Source organism: Lonchura striata, chromosome 2, assembly GCF_050655825.1.
Source record: "Lonchura striata isolate lonStrDom1 chromosome 2, ASM5065582v1, whole genome shotgun sequence".
In the NCBI taxonomy this organism is placed as follows: Eukaryota; Metazoa; Chordata; class Aves; order Passeriformes; family Estrildidae; genus Lonchura; species Lonchura striata.
The window spans coordinates 144,891,970-144,909,996 of NC_140704.1; the positions used below are offsets into that span (position 1 = coordinate 144,891,970).

At 41.4% G+C, this 18,027-nt stretch overlaps 1 protein-coding gene across 2 annotated transcripts; it reads right to left on the minus strand.

The window, feature by feature from the left end:
* Positions 1-1,848: 1,848 nt before the first annotated feature.
* Positions 1,849-17,841, minus strand: DERL1 (derlin 1). 2 transcript variants are annotated; one of them, XR_014953041.1, is made up of 8 exons: positions 17,534-17,841; positions 15,496-15,607; positions 12,274-12,338; positions 9,685-9,711; positions 7,615-7,710; positions 6,898-6,950; positions 5,430-5,682; positions 1,849-4,477 (listed from the first exon to the last, which is right to left on the minus strand). XR_014953041.1 is itself a non-coding variant. In XM_021546398.4 (8 exons), exons 1-8 carry the CDS (start codon positions 17,684-17,686, stop codon positions 4,339-4,341), a joined length of 756 nt encoding a protein of 251 aa, XP_021402073.1. In that variant the 5' UTR covers positions 17,687-17,841; the 3' UTR covers positions 1,849-4,338. The 2 variants fall into 2 exon arrangements, 1 of the variants encoding a protein (XP_021402073.1); XM_021546398.4 differs by having other exon boundaries at positions 5,572-5,682.
* Positions 17,842-18,027: the final 186 nt, after the last annotated feature.

Genomic DNA, 18,027 nt, shown 5'->3' on the forward strand with positions numbered 1-18,027 from the left:
AAATACACACATGCGCTCAAGAAATACTAAATATTGTAAACATTCAGATGCAAGAGGACTACTTCCAATGGTTTTGGTTTTGAACACTACCTCCAGTGGCCATGATCCTCATCACAAAGGGTTAGGATTGGTCTGGCAGTCAGAGAAACGTAGCCTTAAAATCTGACTTGATTCTAATGGTATTTTGGAAGTGCTTTGTCCTTTGGAGGAGCAAAATAAAAAAAAAATGAAGCACCAGAATTAAGGTTTCATCATCACTTTCCCCTCTCCCCCACCCAACATCAAGAAGATTCTGCACAGGCCTTGCCAGCATCCCACAGCTACAACTCTTTCATGCACTTTAACTCCCAAGTAGTGTAATCACTCCTAGATCCTGTTCCAGATGATGAAAGGGTGAGCCATGGCTGCAAATGGAATTCCTTTCATCACCTGAACAGTGTGCTTGAAAAACACAAGCAGCTGAAGTGTTCTCATCTTTTCAATTCTAGAGAACAGCACATCATCACCTTTTAGATTTAATTACTTCTGCTTAATATGTACATATTACAGTATTTATCTTGATTAATCAAATCATGACAACAGACTAAATTCTGAACTTCACACTGTTGCTATCATCTATGGCAAAATAAGTATCTAGGGATGCTTAGAACACAAAAATCCATTTACTAGTGCAGGCAATAGCAATGCTAAGAGCATCTTCACCAAAATTAGTGTTCTGTCATACTATGGCAAGTACAGATGGATCCATCATCCTAAGTCTAGCACAGAACAAGAGAGTATGAATCATCTTAATTTATGGATGCAGAACAGGATTACAAAGTCATTACAAAGTGACTTGTTGTATCAAAGCTTCAAACTGTAAATTGGAGTGTATCTCTCCAGCTCACAACCTGAAACACCAAGGCAAAGCAATCTTCCTCCCTGGTAAGGTACACAGTGATACATAAACACAGATAGAATATTATGTTGCATTGCAAACAATATGCTCCCCTAAAAATGAAAAACACTCAATTTTCCTAGTGTAACCATTGGATGACAACAGATAATTTCTTATTAAGTCACTTGAACACCACATCACTGAGCTGTGCTGAGAGAGAAGCTGCTGCCAAGACGAAGTGACAGGAATGACAGATGAAGCATTTGATTTCATGTTCTTGGCTCTTCTGCTGATTATGCAGCTGGAGCAAAATCAAAAAGCACACACTCTGCCACGCTCTTCTACTTAGTATGGACCCAGCCTTTCCAGTACAAGGAGCACAACTGATTCATACAGTGCTTTATCTACCAAGTCCTTGATTTCCTTTGATGCCACTGTGGCAACAAACAGGAAAAGTGCAGTCAAATGAATGCTGAGGGCTGGAAGAGTCAGAGGATGCTCAGTGTATCCATCACCAAATCAGCTACAGTAAGAGCTTCAAAAGGAATTATGGCAGCTGTGCACATCAGTCTGGACAGAGAGGGTAGGGTATTGCAGAATTCCAAGCTTACCTCTGGAAAACTAAGTGATCTGTATCAATCCCACAAAGTTTGAGGGTAGGCAGAAGGATGTTTTCTCCCAGATGACAAAGGATTAATAATCAAGTATATAAAAAACAGCTATAAAATGGCAATAGCCCAGAAGGACACAGTCTGTCAAAACTCATGGTGCAAACAGTGACAAAGAAAATGCCTTTATGATTTTGCAAATGATCAGAGAAGACAGGCTCCCACCTAAAAGCAGGTTATTTTTGTGAGTACTTTTGTCAACAGCAGGAGATGGTGTCACAGTGCAGCTGTGAGACAATACTCATGGACCTGCAGACCACAAGGCTTGTCTTAAGCTAAAATATGATTTAGCAAAACAGACAGTTACAGAGATTAAAATTTTAATTTAAAACTTCGCCAACAAAAATTGATTACAAAAAGGGAAATTATCTGTACAAAATAAGAAAGTAGGTACTCATTTTAACAAGAGACTGCCATTATCAATGTATGTGGGAGGATAAGCAGCAGTTCAGGTCAAGCAAAAAACTGAGAAACAAACTGAGCTTGTAATATGGAATTGTGAAGTGAATTTTCCATAAACAAAGTAAATTGACCTGAAGCAGCTCAGAAGCTAATCAAGGTTTATAAGAAGTCTATTTTCCTTGCAAACTTGTCCTCTTAATTTGGAGAAGGAGGACATACAGAAAGCAAGACCCCATGCAGTGCAGTGGGCCAGTACAATGCCTTTTGCTGTGCTCTCTCTCACTGAAGCCTTTCTTTGGGCCTTCTGTACAGAGATATTCTGCAGTTTGAGTGTGCCAGGGGTTTAACTGAGTCACAAACTATTGCATCTTCACTTAAAAGTTGGGTCCTGACTCAAAATGAGGACAAATGCTTTGAAGACTGTGAAATTCCTATGACTAAAAAGATCCCTATCAACACGATAATTCTCAGACTATTCATGTCCACATCAAATAACAGCTGTTGGTCAACGATAAATCTGTATTTACAACACTGCAATCCTCTTTTCTACCTACCATTTTTACACAAAGAAAGAGATAAGAGCATCTTTAAAATTCATCACCAAACAGACAAAAATGGCAGGTGATTTCTAAACTCCAAGTTCCTATAAAACTTAAGTACACAGTATAATCATTACCAGTTTTTGACATTTCTCCACGAGCCAAATCAACATAACTGAGTTGCAGTGTAGACATGGAACATGTTTTTTTTTTTTGAGATTTTCAGTCTAACTGATTATTTTTCACTCAGCTTTGCATCACTTAGTATTTACAACTTTTACACCTTCAGAACCCAAGTTTAGTGAAGAAACAAAGTAGTAATAAAAATGTATCAGCCCAGATTCTCTTTACCTACTTACAGTAACCTGAGATACCTAAGTTGGGGCAGAACAGTTTTAGTGCCCCACCTACTCAGTAAAAAAAAAGAGACAACTGCTAAAGGGCAATTCAGTCAGACTTGAAATTTATCGTAGTGACAATGCTCTTCCTCCTCTGACTACGAAACAAAACGTGAGCAACTACATTCTGACTTAGTCTTGGTTAAGCTGAGAGTAAGTGTTCCTAGCTGAAGTGTTGGATTTATGTAAACCTAAGCCTTACTTGCTCACTAGCAGCTCCCAGCTAGGGAGGTTAGGGACAGCTGTCTTGTAGGAATGCTGTGAGACATGCACGGGTCCTCCTTACAGCTGGGAAAACTGAGATAAGTAAGAAGTTTGCTCAAGAGCATGCAGTGAGTCAGTAACAAGCTGGCATTACAGCTTCCTGGATCTTAGCCACAAGCTCTGCCCATGGGAGCCCAGTGCAAGGAAAACTACTGTACAGAATCATTCCCTTTTACATGTCAAAAATTTTTACCAAAAGTAGTACAGATGCTAATAAACAGTGTATGCAATTTCTTCTTTGATAATGAAAGAGTCCTGCAGTAACCTGTTATATTGTATCTTCACCCTGCAAAAGATTATTTCCAGCTTTGATTCTTAGATGTCTTAAAGCTTTTAAGATGAAGTTGAAGATTCAGTTAAACAGTCAGTACCCTTAACCACAACAATGTTACATTTTCTACTTTAAGCAGTATTTATGCTATCCACTTTGGCAATCAAAAGAGAAACCTTGAAGCCAAGAATTCAGATCTGGGGGGGGGAAAAACATGCCAGAATTCAGTTTCACCAGAACAGCTTTGTAACATGTCATGAGAGTTCAGAGATTTCAACTCTGTGCGTATCTGTTATTGCCGTTTCAAACAAAAGCCTTAGCTTTGCCCAGCCCATGATCTAGCAGATAGTACAAATGCTGCATGGCAAGGAACAGCTCTGCTCAAAACACAGCTTAATAACAGAAATGAAACATTTGCAATTTGCTTTATGAATGCATCAGAGAGATACCACTTAAGTAACGTTTCCAAAGACCCTGGTACTTAAGCACAGCTATGGAAAAAGTCAGCTTCCTAAACTTGGGGGCTTGTTTGAGACATCTGCCTTACACTAGATTCTTACTTTACTGTGGCCAACAAAGCTTTTAACATACCAGGCAAGATAGAATACCACTAGCTTGTTCCATCATATCATGGAACAGGAGAGCCAATGGATCCTGTTGTGACAGACAATACTGTATAAAGAGGGCTTATTTTTAATGGCAGAATCACACTGAACACTACTGGCTAACTGGAGCAAGATCTACATTTTTTCCTTCTGGAGTTTTTAATTTGCTCTTGAACCAGAAACATTCTTTCTAATCAGTTAAATCCACGAGTACTGCAGAGAGCTCAGTTCTTAAGCATGCTCTGCATCAGGAACAGTCAGTTCTACGTCCAACTGAAACAGAAGAGTTGCTGTTTTCCAAGGGCAGGAATTCTTCACTGGTCCCCTAGCCGGAAACCTTGGCCCCAGTTGTGTCTTCCACCACCCTGCTGATCTTCTGCAGCCCTTCTCATGCTGGCAGGAGGGACACCAAAGCCCGACACTCCTCCTCTCCTATTTGGCAGCCAGCGGTAACTAGGACAAACCAGAGGAGGAGGAGTTAGAGAAACAGCTGGACATTGCAGGTAAATGCCAAGGCTGTGCTTTCTACTTTTCCATGTACTTCTTCTTAGCTGATACACTTTGTAATAAAACTGGCTTGTCCCAGTACAATTTCAGGGAATTCTTTCCAAATCCAAGCCCTCAGCACACTGACAAATGGAAATACTGGGAAACTTCCATCTCTGGGATGGGTATGGTAACATATGTTGCACAGAACCAACAACAGTGGGGGCAGTTTCAGAGCTGTAACCACCTTAAAAGACATTTTAAAAAACAACCTTGTCTTCTAATCTTTATGAAAAATTAGGTTATGAAAAATCAGATGGGCTTGCAAGCACAGAATTAGAATATAAACCTTCCTTATTCATTGAAACTTGTACAGAAAATATAACTGCAATTCAACATTTTATGTTATGAAAAGGGTTAACTGAGTTGCTAACTAAAGTTTGATAGAAGAGAAATATTTGCAGCCCAAAATGATGTGGAGAAGGGCAACTGAACTACAAACTTTGGCTTCTGATCGTAGTATTGCAATGCCAAACAATGAACATATCTCAAGAAAAAGCACCTCAAAAACCAAGACTTGGAGTCCCAGTGAGGATGACTGGTACAGACTGTAAAGCAGAATAATTTATAGCCCTGAACAAATCTACAACTGGCTATTAGTGTTAAACATCGCTGAACTGGTAGCTACTATAACAATACATGGGGATACAGAAAACAAATAATTTACAGGACAAAACTTTTTTTATATACCATCTGATAATTGTTAGGGAGTTCTCTTTACTGCAGCTCAATTCAACAGCAGAACTATGACATATACTCTCACTTTTAAGAGTGGGTAAAGACATAAGCCATCCCAAGGGGCAACAAAGAACTCTCACATGGGCCATTTACAAGTAACTCAACATTTTTTATGACTCACCAGCTCAGTCAGTATGAGAGTCTGAAGAAGGTTGACTTGGCAAAGTATTTTATGCTTTACGATGCCACCAAATATATGTCTGATGAACCATACAATAAATTGGACCAAACAAATAGTGAACTAAAGAATCAAGTCAGCTTACAGGAACTGAGGTGTGGACAGAAAATTCCTTCCTCCCAAATCCATTGGATATTTAAACATTAAGAAGAAATACAGGTGTCCAACCAGATTTCCTATCAGCTCATTGATGACTCTGTAAAGCAAAAGAAAAAGAGTGGTTTCACATGGTATCTTCTCTGAAAATAAATGAGTGACAATCTTCTGTTCACCTGTCACCAGGATTTGCCAGAGTTGTGACAAACAGCAAACTTCCCTATCCTCAGCATTTTGCAGCCACTTCTTCAAAAGGGTCAACCTCCTGTGCCAACACATCAATAGTCTGTTCCACCCTCCCTTCCAAGCCTCCTCTACATTCTGTATTGAAAACACAATTAAATACTTGTTTACATTGGGGAATTAGACCGTATAGTGATTAGTGCCCAAAATAATCATCTGCAGAGCTACAGAAGTTACTGCTGTTTTCACTGGACAACCTGTCTCCTGCTCTACTGAACTGATTGTTCCCAGTTTTGTAAAAGCACTGCCGACTGGAGGCCCTTGAGTATCTCCTGTCATGCACAGAAACAGCAGGTATCCAAGAGCAAGCAGTTTTCACAAGTGATGGATGAGTCAGCAGGAGGCATAGCCAGAAAAGGGAATTTGGTGGTTTTGCTGTACTGTCTCCTCCTTTTATAACTCAACCACAAACTTTTTACTGTCACTAATTATGCTACAGCGGCACCAAGAGGCCCCAGTTAATGCAGGGCCCCAATGAGGGGGTCCACACTGTGCACAGAGGGGATTTCTGCATCAAGGGGTTTAGTAAAAAAAAAAAAAAAAAAAAAAAAAAAAAAAAAAAAACCAGAAAAACAAAAACCCACAAGAGAGACCAAAAAATTCAACAAGTGCTAATATGGCATGCTGTGGGCTTACTGCCATTTCCCCTTGTTTAACAAACTGAAAAAAAAATATCAGGTTGGGCAAGCCTGTGAGGGAAAGAAGTAACAGCACTATCAGAGTCAAGCTAAACTTGTTTCTAAAACCAGTAATGATGAATGGTTCCGGGGATGACATCTTTTTTTAGTGTGTGTTACTTTCTTAGTATGGAAAAGGCCTAATGCACAGAGTTACTAGAAAATACACCAATCTCTCATTACTCTCCCCTCACCTACATTCTATTCTCTAGTTCTGACACGCACACCCCCTCTTTGCTTTTATGTTAAATGACCACCATGTGACACTGAGCATTATCAGTCAGATTATACAGTTTTAAGCTTCTGATTTTAATATTACTCCTAAATGTAGCAGCAAGTTAAATAGCTGTAAAAGCTTTTATAACTTCAAATTGATCATGTAAGTAAGTACATACGATCCACCAATGATGTAGTTGAATCCCAGAATAACCCATGGAAGGTAACAGGCCTGAAAAAGAATGCAGTGGAGAGAGTAAGTACAAGTTAAGGATGTAAACCTGCTCTCAACTTCCCACTGCACTAAATAAGCATGATCATAATCACAATGCTTTAAGGCATTACACAGGTCCTGATCTATTAACTTAAGCAGATTCAACCTAAAAAGGTCACTCCAAACTGAACAACCACTAACATTTTTAGACAAAACATACTCATACAAACATTATAAGCAAACATGCCTTTTGAACCATATGTTCCACAGCAAGGTTGCTTCTGGAACAAACTTCTAAAGTTTTTGATTTTGAAAAGGTCTAGAAATTATCAAAAGAGTCTTCTCTACAAGATCTGTCAGAAACAGCCAAGGTTGCACAGAAAAAAATAAATTTAAAATATCAACATTTTGTCACTACATTCAGCTTTTATCCAGGCTAAAGTTTATCAGGAATTTTTTCCTTTTTTTCAGAACAATGAATTGTCAGAACATCTTTTCAATAAAGACATACAGAGTGATACCATATGGAAGACTATGAACTTTGTCCTTGCTGCATCTCAAGGTGTATCCTTTGTGAGAGTACAAGACATCTTTTGTAAGAAAAAATATTTCTATTTTGCCCCTTACCCACTACACATGCACCTTATGGGCAGAAATCTTTCCAATATACTATCTGACGTACCTTAAATCTTGTTCCAAACCAAAATGATACAATCATGTCTCTGTTCAGCTGGGCCCACACATAAAGTACAGACATGATGAGTGGAATCATCAGCAACTGCAATGTTTAAAAAAGACAAAGTTACCATGACTTTCACAGCAGCACAAGAAACTCAAAGAGGTAGGAGCTATGTTTCAGAAGTGGTTTGTAAGAATGGTACATCACTAAAGTCCTTTCAGATTGCCCCAGACTCTTTCCCAATACGTGCCCTGGATCTGTTAAAAAACTATTGAGAAAGTTAAGGGGCAGAACCTACTTGGTCTTTCCCCTTTGCATGACCACGCCAAAGCAAAGGGCTCCAATCTGTGCCAAGTGAAAGAGCAGCTGCAGGGAAATCCTCTGCTCCTACCTGCACCTCCAGCAGTGAGCCCTGTACCTGTGCCACAATCCTTTCAGGGCACTCACCCAAACACTCTCATCTGGGGCCAGGCTAATATGCCAGATGAAGTGTTTTCCATCCAACTGCCACCTGTGTCCCCATGCTCCTGAGAGCACCACAGAGGGAAGGTGCTCCATCAATCCCCATTGCAGGGTACCACAGCCAGCCTGGGAAGCTTGGAGTGAACCTGAACACCAGAAGCTGAGGTTGTTTCAAACACTTCTTTGACTGATTGGACTATTTCTAGTGAAATAAACACAAAGCCCTGCTTTAGCCATCTGCTGATTTCTCAACTGAGGGCAGGCTGCACCAGCAACACTTCCATGAACTGACTGAATGCCATAACCAGCTCCCGTCCTTGGAAAAGAGGTTAAAACTCATCCCTTCAGGGGTGCTGCTATTTAACAGATTCCACATTAAAGCTGGCATCCTAACATCAATCCAGCCTTTCACAAGCCCCACAGTACACTCTGACTCCCCACACAAGAGCCTTATTTAAAGGTTTTATTAAAACCTTTATTTTCCTTAGAAAAAAAAAGCAATATATTCCTAAGTCAAATGCATTCAGATATTAGAAAGGCCTACCTATCCTACTCTATCTTCTGAATTTCAACAAAGGCCACTCAAGGCAAGTAAAAACTCTCTTATTTTTAAGAAAAACCACACTTTTATATAAAAAAATCCTGATTCTTCTTTAATAAACACTTTGTATGCAGATAAAAAAAAACTGAGTACCTCTTAAAAAATATACAAATCAACACAATCAGTCTAAAATTTGTAAAATGTGTGAGTAACTCCAGCAGGATTTTCAAAAATTTGTGTTATCTTCCTCACAGAAAAGTTTAAGTACAAAGTTATGGACAGCCCTTAACACAATCCACTCTGGACCAGAGATGTATGATCACTGGTTTTGTCTACCAGGGAGCCAGAGAAGTGATCTAATAAATGCTAATAATAATTCTGTATGGAAAACTGGAGATATTGGTGCAGTCTTTAGGTGCTAGAGACAGATTAAGATGAGAACAGCACAGGCAGACTGAAGACATGCAGTTATCTGACACTCTGTTGTGTTCAAAACACACTTTCCAATTTTCACCCTTAGTATTTGGGGAGATAATAATTATTTCACTGGAAACAGTTCTTAAGACCACTATCTTAATCATTCCTGTGATGATTTTGTACTTCACAGTTCTGGTCTCAAACTGAAGCTGTATTTTTAATCAAAAAAATCTTCTGTTGGCAAGTAAAATGCATACTGAACTAAATTTGAGAAGATTAATAAACCAAATAATCATTTTCAAATAGAAAAATAAGAAAGCAGATCCATATTCATTAAAAGAAATAGTGCATAAGTGACATCTTGTGTCCATTTTAGTAGAAGTCTAAGCACTTTCTGACTCCACAAAGACAATTTTTACTTCTTGGCTCCCTAATTATGTTAGATGTGCAGTCAGATACAAGCTTGTGCCTTCAACTGAGGCTAACTCAATCTGAAAAATTAACAGTATACACAGAGCATACACATTCTGCTATAATATGAACAGCCTAGCTTAACTATGTTCTGCAGATCAGTCAATAATGCCCTCTATAAAGTCATCAAGTAGTCATAAAGTTTTGTAAAATTATTATCTAAGGAACTGCACCACACTTACCTGCATGTCCATTACCAAGCCAGTTATCTGTCATTGTACCATGAAGGAAAATGCAGAAAAACCTGACAGACTACAACAATAAAAAGCTGCAGACACGCAGAACACACATACAAAAATCTTTAATACTCAGAAATAATACTACACTGTTTTAGATTAAAATTTCAAATGATCTAGAGATGTACAAATTTTGTTTCATTAACTGCTTTCTGGTAGCCTTGCAGATGCCCACCTCAAGTCATTACTCCAAGGGCTGATGGGTGCACTGGCTTTTCCTCCCTGATGAAATTGGCTAGCTACAGACTCAATCAGTCCTTGCATAAACGCACATTAAAGTTTAACAATTGGATTCTTTCATTAGTTTAACAATGACATTTTGGTTTTCTAACTAAAGAAATGCCAAATCATTAAAAAATACCAACATATTGCCAATGAGTCATAGAAACTTTCTTCAAGTGCATCAATGGAGGTTTTTAATACTCCTCTCTCACCTTGGAGCTCAAAGAAACTGTTGTAGTAACTGCTGAGTAGAAATAGTCACTGAATGATTTTAATACATTAGGATGCTTTTAACAGATCATAAATACATATAAAATGACACCCAGCATTTTCCCAGATCATGCATCCAGGTTGATCCTTACATCACACAGGGAACAAACAACTAGAAGCTTTTAAATGACCAGTTTGAAAGTCAAGCCACAATTACATTAATTAAATGCTCACAGCCAACAGCCTGCAATCATAAAGAAAACCTTCCTCTTCATAACAATGTAACTAAATGCACCTCGTTACAGCTGTGGCTCGACAGGACTAGCAGGAATAGCAATTCCCTCCACATAGTGGAATGCAACTAGAGATAATGTATTGATAAAGCATTTCTACACACCAGCTCTCCTGGTATCTGGTTCACACCGATGTCACTCCCCAGTTTTTTCCACCTGCTGTGCCACCGCAAATTGCTACAAGGAGGCAGCAACAGCACAGACAGAAAGGGAGCAGCTCCAAGGATGGAGGTTCCACACCTTCCATTATCAATCATGCCAGTGTTTCACTGCCCTTACAGTAAAAATGGTCTTTCACACATTTAAATGGAATTTCCTGTGCTTTATTTTGTGGAATTGGGTGTCCAGCTCCAGACCCCTCAGCACAGAAAAGACATTAACCTGTTGGAATGGGAGCAGAGGAAGGCCACACAAATTACTGGAGGAATGGAACACCTCTCTTTTAGGGAAAGGCTGAGAGAGTTGGGAGACAAAAATGTTTAGTAGGGCCTTTTGCAATAGGACAAGTGGTAACGGTTTAAACTAAAAAAAAAAAAAAAAAAGCTTGATTCAGACTAGGTGTAACAAAGAAATTTTTTACTATGAGGGTGGTGAAACTGGCACAGGTTACCCGGAGAGATGGTGGATGCTCCACCTCTAGAAACATTCAAGGTCAGGTTGAATGGGGCTCTGAGCAACTTGATTTAGCTGAAGAAGTCCCTGCTCATTGCAGGGGGCTTGATAACTTTTCAAGGTTCCTTCCAATTCAAACTACTCTATGATTCTAAGACAATACCCCAGGCTGCACAATCCCAGCTTCTCATGTGACAGATGGTTCAACCCTTTAATCATCTTCATGACCCTTCACTGGACTCTCATGTCCATGTCTCCCATGTACCTGGGAATCCAGAGCTGGGTGCAGCCCCCATACATCTCTCAAAGGCTGAGCAGAGAGGAGTAATCACCTGCCCCAACCTGCAGGCAATTCTCTGCCTAGGGCAGCCCAGGGGTCTGGTGGCCACTTTGGCCATAATGGCACATTGCTTCGTGGTCAATTTCACGTCCAGAACACCCAGAGCCTTTTCTGGAAGATGCTTTGCTTTGTCAGTCCCTGGTCTGTGCTGGTGCCTGAGGCTACTCCTTGCCAAGAGCAGGACTCTGCACTACCCTTTGCTGAGCTTCATTCCTGGTCAGCCCATTTATCCAGCCTCTAAAGATCCCTCTGAAAGGTGAAATAAACACCTGGTTTATCAACAACTTCTCACAGTTTTGTATTCAAGATCTAAAAGAAAATTCAGGTGGTACAGCACAGCCCACAAAAATGTTTACCAGCATTCCCAAACCAACAAGCCCAGGTTCTTCAGGAAGTTGTCTCAGTGAAGGTATTACAACACTGCTTTCACAGACTCAGATGACTTGTACCCAGCAGGTAAAGGATCTCTCCTTTTCAGGGACAGAATTTCAGGGAATGGCAGTGATCAGTCCTTTTTGCACATGGCCATTTGAACACACTAAATTCAGTGCTAGCCCACACAAGAGCAGCTCAGCAAAGCAACCCAGCCAGCACCAGGGACACTCAGCCAGCACATGCTCAGCTCTGCGTAGGCAGAGCTCCAGTCCCCACACTGCACACTCGTGTGAGCACATCCTTAAGTGCTCTCCCTGCAAGCCACTCACTACCTTTTCAGGAAGGTTGCACACTTACAAACTCCCCTGGGAACATTTACTGCACTTTAAAACTGCTCCTTGATAAAACTTGGTCTTTGAACATACTTCAGGTGGAAATATGAGAACCAAAATACTTCTCGAAGTTTGATGATGAGAAGGATACAACAATGCAAATCCAGTTAAACAGGAGCATGAACATGTAATCTGCTGGCCTTCCATCAAAAGCCCCTGAAAATAAAAATAATAATTTTGAATCATCAAAGGCATTGAAATTTTGATTTAAAATTAGGATAACTTTTATTTTTCAGAGTTTAAGAAATCTCAGTTAAAAACAGTTGCTTTGCATGCATTCTGTGGTCTATGAGTATTTTTTTAAATTTTAAAAAGCCTTGGAATAGAACAACCTACAGGCTGAAAAAGAAGACATTCAGCCTACTGCATTAGAGCAAAAGCAGTGTCCGTACTTAAAAGAGAACACATTGACTCTGGAGATAAGTAGTTTTAACTACATAAGATTTCAAAAATGGAGTTTCAAAAATGGACCCCATCATTCATATGAAACTGCAGGTTAGAAGCACAGAATAAGGAAATACACGTGCACAACAAAAACAGAAATACCAAGTGTAATGACTGAGTCATGTGAAAACCAGCCCTTAGTTAGGCAAATTGCATCCTCTTTGCATCATCTCATCAGACTCAAGAGATGCAATGGTTTTTATACTCCAGAAAAAATTAGCACATGTGACAAGGAGGGTACGCATGTGCAGCATGCAGCACATTCTATTCCTTTTAAACTATACTTGCTTGTCTAATTCACCATTCCAAATATGTATCAATGTTTCAGGACACTGGAAACAAAAATAATAGAGTAACATTCCCTGCAGGTCGTATAAAATGAAGTGATCTTTAGATGCTCAGTTGAGTTTGACACCTGACAGATACAAGTACTAAAAAATAACCCTGTAGCAATGCCTTGCAAGCATGAAAAGCTGAGGCTCTCTCTCTTGCTAACTGTGGCTGAAGGCTGACAGAGACCTCAGCATCCATGCAAGACTTCCATCAACTTTCATATAAACCCAGGCAGGAAAGGAAAGCCTGAGAATATTGCTGAAAAAGACCCAAACCAGTGGGGTTGAAACACAGTGACAGTGGAATGACAGCGACACACGCAGCACATCATGGACAATCTGAATTACATGCTCCTAATTAAACATCAAAATGCCTAGAAAGAATGCCACTGCTTAATGTGAACACTGCTCAGCTTCACAGAAGTATTCTTAAAGGAAGAAAATCTACTTTTCAGCAGTAGAATAGTCTATGTAAAACAAAATTACTAAAATACCAGTTTTATTGTTTAAAATGCAAATTTTGTAATTTGCCTTGCAAATTACACGACAGGAAAAAAACATACTTTGAAAAACATACCGAAAAGTGTTAATGTTGTAAAACTACAGAAACTGAAGGTTTTTTCCTTACTGCTGCCATACAACAAATAAAAGCAAATAAAGAGAAGAAGCTGACTAAGGCTGTAGAAATGCCAGCCCAGGAATCCTTCCAAAACTGGAAGAAATCAAAGCTATTATTATTATTCTAATTTTTTTCTGTTCTCATTATCTATGAGATTGCTAACAAGAGTATCAGACAAACCATTTAAGTTGACTTTTCAATAAACATCTAAGGAAATTGGACTACAAACTGCCAGAAAGCTCAGCACAGGTATGGAGTGAGCTCTACCCCATGGATCTGTGGCCGGGGTATAATCCAGTCATCTGGGAAAAGCTGCAGACCCATAATCTCACCAGTCATACAGCTGGGGACTGAGCTCTGCATATTCTGCTTACTCTGTTGATATTTGTTATGTTCTTCTCCAACCAAAGCAAAACAAAAACACAACAATCTCCCTTTCCTTTGGAAGTTACAAGTCAGCCTGTTAGGAAACAGCACAAAACCATACAGATGTTTCTGACAGCTAAATTTGAAGGTGGCAGACAGCAGCAGTGTATGCTCAAAAAGCATGCACAATGCTGAAAATAGAAGTTCTACTTTCTCAGTTTCACAGACAAAAGGAGGCACAGACCAACGCAGACTTCCACATGTAAACAGTATCAACAACTTATAAACCTTCCAACTACAGAAGGATTCAGGCCTATTTCAGAGAAAGGGCCAACCTAACCAAGGATTTCCTTTATACCCAGAAAAATGACTGTAATATAAAAGAAATGCATTGGTTCAAACAATACAGATGACTTCCCAGTTTCAAAATCCAGATCTGATGTACAGCAGAAATTTACTCTCTTTCATGGAATTTGTGCCACAGCACAGACAACTAGAGCATTTTGTAAGTATATCTACAAGCAGCGAGGTCTTTTATTCGGCATAATTAACCAGGAACGCTTATTACACCTACCTTTGCCCAGTCAGAACTGCCACCACTCTCATGTACTCATAAACTACTGCAGAAAATCTCAAAAGGAAACCATTTCTAACCATTAAACTAGTATTTATCTTTCACTAAGAAAATAACCAAATACAATCTGGCACCACTCCTGCTTTCCCTTACCGCTCTTCTTAAGATTTAAATGTGATTCCACAATACTCTCTGGGTGGCAGGGATCTCTTCTCTCTTGTGGGACTTCCCAACATCACCTTCCAATGCATTCCCCTTTACACCATCAGTTCTAAGACTCCATTAGAAATATACTGAAATTCTTGTTCACAAAGACTTTCAAGAGGAGTCTGGATTTGTAAATATATTAATTATTTATGTAAATTAAACCAATTTTGGTCTAGGTTTAACGAACTGAGCAGCTCAAAAGGAAGCCAGTTTTGAAGATACCTTGTACCAACAATCCCTCTGTTTGAGAGAAATGATCTATTATCTGATCTCCTTTTCTTCACTTAATTTTTCCCCTTAACTGAAAATCCTCCTAGTCCCTTAACTTTTCCACATATCTGTTAGGCAGAGGGGTAGACCTTCTCTGAGGGAGGTATCTCTCAATTCAACACAGACAACAGAATAACACAAATAAGCATCCCTATTAAAACAAGAAAAAACTGAAAGTTATTTTCTCCCAATGGATAAGCCCATTATTACATTATGCTCTATTATCCTTCTCTGATAAAAAACATCAGCTACAAAACCACAGAGGTAAACATCATCTTTTAATCTGTCTCACTTCCTTAAATCCAGCAACTAAAAACACCAGGCCCTCCTACTGAAACAAGTATCAAGTTCAGATCCAAAATGGCCAAAGGGAAGGATCCAGCCACAGAAAATCAGTTTTCAGAGCAGTTTCACGTTGACTAATATAAGCTGGCACAGAGATGAGCCATCTCTTATCAGCTCCAGGCAGACTTCACCAGGGGCATGTAATGGTCAACATACCTGTTTCTAGTCGTGATGAATATTGATACAAGAAATACAAATTCACCAAGTAGAGAAATCCCGTTCCAGGTCCCACTGGGAAGAAGAAGGTTGCTGTTATCGGCCGCCAGATCTGTCAAGATCAAAAGAGAAAGCTTTATTTACAAACTGCAGAAAGAACTCATGTTCCCAGGCTTTTTATTTACATTCATTACTTGATAATGAATGAAAACTTGAAACATCAAGAAGAAGATTAAAAATAGCCCAAGTATCGATTGGTCCTGCTTCAGCAGCTTTTCTAGTTGTGGTGTTTTTTTTCAATTTGGTAAGCAAAGCTATTAAGACTACACCAGAAATATCACACAACTGCTTTCCATCACATCTTTGCAGTAGTGACTCTTTAATGCAGTGCAAAAAAGATTCACTGGCAAGGATGCTACCATGTTAAAAAAACAGCCACACAAAATCTATTCTTCTCTGCTGAACAGAGGCCAAAGAATTCACAGCCTTTAGTGTACCATTCCAGACAGCACATGCTACTCTGAGCATATGGGATCTTCTCTGGGACAGTTCCCAGCTATGAATACTGGGCATAACCAACTGCATGGCAGCACGTAGCAAGGACAGAAAATGTCTGGTCATTCATGAATGAGCTCTTAAAGCAGCAACATTTCCAAACTGGGTATTAGGATCTTGAACATCACAGTTCAAGAAGGAATAACAGAACTAGAGGAAAAACCAGTCATTTATGCTACTAATAATACATGAATCAAGATACATAGAGAGTCATGGCTTTAATTTTTTTTCTTTCTTCAGTGAAGATATAATGAGACGAGATAACAGAAATCTAAAAATTGGAATCTTTTATCTTCTTTTGTTTTGAGCTCCTCCAATGAGTGCTCTCCCCAACACTAAACCTGTAATATCACAGTGCAAGGAAAACCACTGCATGTCTGACACCTCAGGGCATCAGTTATTAGTTTACATGGACCACATCTAAGCATAGAAGTTGTCAGACCCTAAGAGAAGCTTTTTCAAATTCCAAACCAGAATGTGTAAATGCACTTTGTTACAGAATCACAGAATACCTCACATTAAAAAGGACCACAGTGAGTGATCTGAGCCAACCTCCCTGCTCAAGCAGACATTCTTGAGCACATGACACAGGATTGCACTCAGACAGTTCTTGAATAACTCCAGCAAGGGAGATTTCACAGCCTCCCTGGTCAGTCTGTTCCAGTGCATGGCCACCCAGGTCAGGTGCAACTTCCCGTGCATCAGATTTTGCCCATTTGCATTTGTCCATCTTCTGACACTTACAGAAACTGCCGAGGTCTCCTCTCAGTCCTCTCTCCTCGCGGCTGAGCAGGCCCAGCTCCCTCAGCCATTCCTCACCAGAGATGCTCCAGTTCCTTGATCACCTTTGTTACCCCGCACTGTACCCACCCCAGGAGCTCCATGTCTCTCTTGTAGCTCTGCCAAAAAACCTCCCGGGCCAGCTGCAGTCTGGGAGATTTGCCCGAAGTTGCAGCTCCCAAAGTCACAGCCACACGAAGACACAGAGCTGGGCAAGTCACCTGCAGCCACAGCCACAGAGCTCCTAGGTAAAACAGCCAGTGCCCACCAGAACAACTCCCACAAAAACTGCAGGAAAAACCACACCAGAATGAGGCACAAGACGAACAACAGCGCTGCCAGGGCAGCCTCCCTCCTTCTGCCAGCCTGGCAGGGACGCGCAGCCCGTCCCCGCGGTGGCGGCCCTTGGGCCTGGGCCCGGATTTGCTCGGTGTTCTGCCCGCAGGCCCCGTACAGGCTGAGCGGGACGGCGGCTCCACTCTCGCCAGCGGAGCTCTGCTCACCCCCGGCCGCTGTCTCGGTGCACGGTGCCTCCAGCGCGGCCGCGGAACCGGGGCAGCGGCCGGCCCCGCGCGTAGCCCCAGCGAGGCCCCGCAGTGCGGCTGTACACTACAACTCCCAGAAGGCTGCGCGCGAAGTGTGTCATAGTGAGCTACTGTGCGGGCGCCGCGGGGCACGCCGGGAGCGGTAGTGCGGCCCTTACCTGGAAGCGGTGGATGAAGGCGTCAGGCCAGAGGAAAAGGTTGACGGGGCTGACGAGGCCCAGCTTGCCCACGAGCGGCACCGCGATGGAGCCGGCGAACCAGTAGCGCGTGATCAGAGGGATGCTTCGGAACCAGTCCCCCAGGTCCGACATGTCGCAGCCGCGCCCGGCCGCCGCCCAGGCTTCGCCACGAACCGGCCGCTGAAGAAAAGAAGAGGCGAGACGAGGACTCAGCCACTCCTGCCGCCCGCTCACGGAGGGGGCCCCGAGCCAGACGTGGCGCCACCGAATTCGGCCGAGCCGCCGCCGCTGCTTCCGGCCCCGCCCCGGCAGCGGGGGTCCCGCCCGGGGGCGGAGCGGGAGCGAGCCGGCGCTGGAGGGCGGCGGGCCGTGGGGTCAGCCGGCTTCCCTTCCCCGCAAGGCGCTTGTAATGCGGGGGCAACAGGAGGGAACCGGGAACAAGTCCTGCGCCAGCCTGAAAAACCATGTTATGA